General features: G+C 49.2%; 1 protein-coding gene across 1 annotated transcript in view; it reads right to left on the reverse strand.

Annotated features, from left to right (window-relative positions):
• The window catches only part of Nol11 (nucleolar protein 11), a 35,195-nt gene extending 33,109 nt beyond the window's left edge, over window positions 1-2,086 (reverse strand). The window contains exon 1 of the mRNA XM_021212808.2: window positions 1,883-2,086. Coding sequence (XP_021068467.1) covers window positions 1,883-2,049 — 167 coding nt within the window. The 5' untranslated portion in view covers window positions 2,050-2,086. The remainder of the gene's footprint in view (window positions 1-1,882) is intronic.
• Window positions 2,087-2,469: the final 383 nt, after the last annotated feature.

The following is a 2,469-nucleotide window of genomic DNA, read 5'->3' on the forward strand; positions in this document are numbered from 1 at the left end:
GGATGGTTGTGAGCCACCATGTGGTTGCTGGGATTTGAACTCCAGACCTTTGGAAGAGCAGTCGGGTGCTCTTACCCACTGAGCCATATCACCAGCCCGATATTATTTATTTTTAATTATATGTATTTATTTATTTGTGTGCACACACACTTATAAACCCAGAGGCTAGAGGACAGTTTTCAGGAGTCAGTTCCTTTCCTTCTACCACACATATCTGGGGAATTGAATCCAGGTCATTAGTCTTGGTGACAAGTGCCTTTACAAGCTGGGCCATCTCACCAGCCCTCAGAACTTGTTACAGATGCAGGGCTCCTTGGAGGTGGATTGTGGTGATGTCTATACAACAATGTACTTACCATTTCACTATTTGCACACTTAGCAGTTATGATGGCCAAGTGTCATCTTTAAAAAAAAAAAAATTTAAAAATTCTAACTAGGTGTGGTGACTCACACTTGTATCCTTAGCACTGGGAGGCTGAGGTGGAAGGACAGTGAATTCTGCATGCCTTTGATCCCAGCACTTGGAAGGTGGAGCCAGAGGCCAGCCTGGTCTATATAGTGAGTTCCAGGGCAGTTAGAGATACACACAGAGAAACTGTCTCAAACAACAAACAAACAAACAAACAAAAACCCAAAGCCAGACCTGTCTCAAAAACAAAACAAAAATCCTCCAAAACTCTTAACAATATGAAAATTAATACAAGACATTCTGTATGAACAATGATACAATTAAAAATGAATTGATTACTTGTAGAGAAAATTAGGTTGGTGCAAGCAGGATCCAGTCCACCTGTCATTACTATTGTATGCCTATGCAGAAATTGCCAAATTGGTAGACAGCCCCAAGTTTGAAGGGAATTCTAAACCAACAGTATAGAGGATTGTTGGCAGCCTGTCCCCAAAACGATAAAACACTTGGGTAACTTTTTTTTTTTTCTGAATAACTTAGGTTTTTTTGGTTGTTGTTGTTTTTACGTACACTGGTGTTTTGTTTGCTTGTATGTCTGTGTGAGGATGTTGGATCCTGGAGTTACAGTTGTGTGGGTGCTGGGAATTGAACCTCAGTCCTCCGGAAGAGCAGCCAATGCTCTCTCCAGCCCTTGCAGATGGATAACTTTTTTAATGACACAAGAAACTGTTCAGGGGCATTGGTGGTGGTGATGGCACACGCCTTTAATCCCAATGCATCTCTATGAGTTTGGTCTACAGAGTCAGGACAGCCAAGGCTACGCAGAGAAACCCTGTTTCGAAAACCCAAAATACAAACCAAAACGACAACAACAACAACAACAACAAATTGTTCAAAACTCCAGATTAAAAAACGTGCTTTGTGGATGATTGCTATAACAAGGTTCTAAGTATGCTTGCTGAGCCGGGAATCAGGCTGCAGAGCGGGTGAGACTGCGACTTTCACAGTATGATGCAGAATTTGCCCAATCTTTCTAGGACACCAAGAAATCCCTGCCTCTTCCCACCATCCGACTCACCCCGCCCCCGGGACCCCAAGGAGCGGAGGATGTACTGGAGAACACACATTTTCAACCTGTCAGTGTCATCCTTGGAGGCTTAATCTCCGCTCGACCCTTCGCGAGCAAGCTGCAGGGTGACAGACGTGGTTCCCTCGGCCAGGCTCTGTCCCCGAGGTAAGGGGAGGCACAGGTCCCCAGCTCATCCCATCCATGTGCACCCAGACATCGTCGCTCGTCACTCGGAAATATACCGGTCCTCACTACTATCAAACAACTTCTGAACCTCAGGCGGCGTCCCGCCGACTCTGTCGCAGCCCGGACCTCTGTCACGCCCGCTCCGGGCTTCCCTTCCCGAGCCGTGAGAAACTCAAGCCTCCCGCTCCCGGTTTCGGCTTCGTCCAGAGGCGAGACACCTGCCGGCCTGCCCCACCGTCCTCACCTTGTAAAGGACGACGGTCCTGCCGCTGTCCGTCACTAGGAACTGGTCGGCTTTGTCACTCTGCTCTACGCCTAGGAACCCCTCAGGCCCGGCGCCTAAGACTCCAGTAGACAACGTGAACNCTTCTTCCAGGGATGCCATTTTGGGCTGGTCTACAGCCCGGGCATGCTTCCCGGCAGCCTTTGTGCTTCCTCTCGCGAGAGCGACAGACACTAGCGAGGTGGGTCCTCGGCCAAGGAAGAAAATCAGCTCCAGCAGAACTGCGGCCCCTGGCGGGCGGAAGAGAAGGAGGCGAACACCGCCCGGTGGGTGGAGTCTAGACCACGTGCCCCTCAAGGCCACGCCTCCCAGCTAGTAGAGCCACAAATCGCTGAGTAGGCTCCCCTGCCCTGTCGTCTCACCTCCTGGAAGATGTAAGGTAAGTTTAAAAAACGGCCTGATTTAAAAAAAAAAAAAAAGAAAGAAAGGAAGAAAAAAGCCGGGCGTGGTGGCGCACGCCTTTAATCCCAGCACTCGGGAGGCAGAGGCAGGTGGATTTCTGAGTTCGAGGCCAGCCTGGTC

The sequence above is a fragment of the Mus pahari genome, chromosome 14 (assembly GCF_900095145.1).
Source record: "Mus pahari chromosome 14, PAHARI_EIJ_v1.1, whole genome shotgun sequence".
Taxonomy (NCBI): Eukaryota; Metazoa; Chordata; class Mammalia; order Rodentia; family Muridae; genus Mus; species Mus pahari.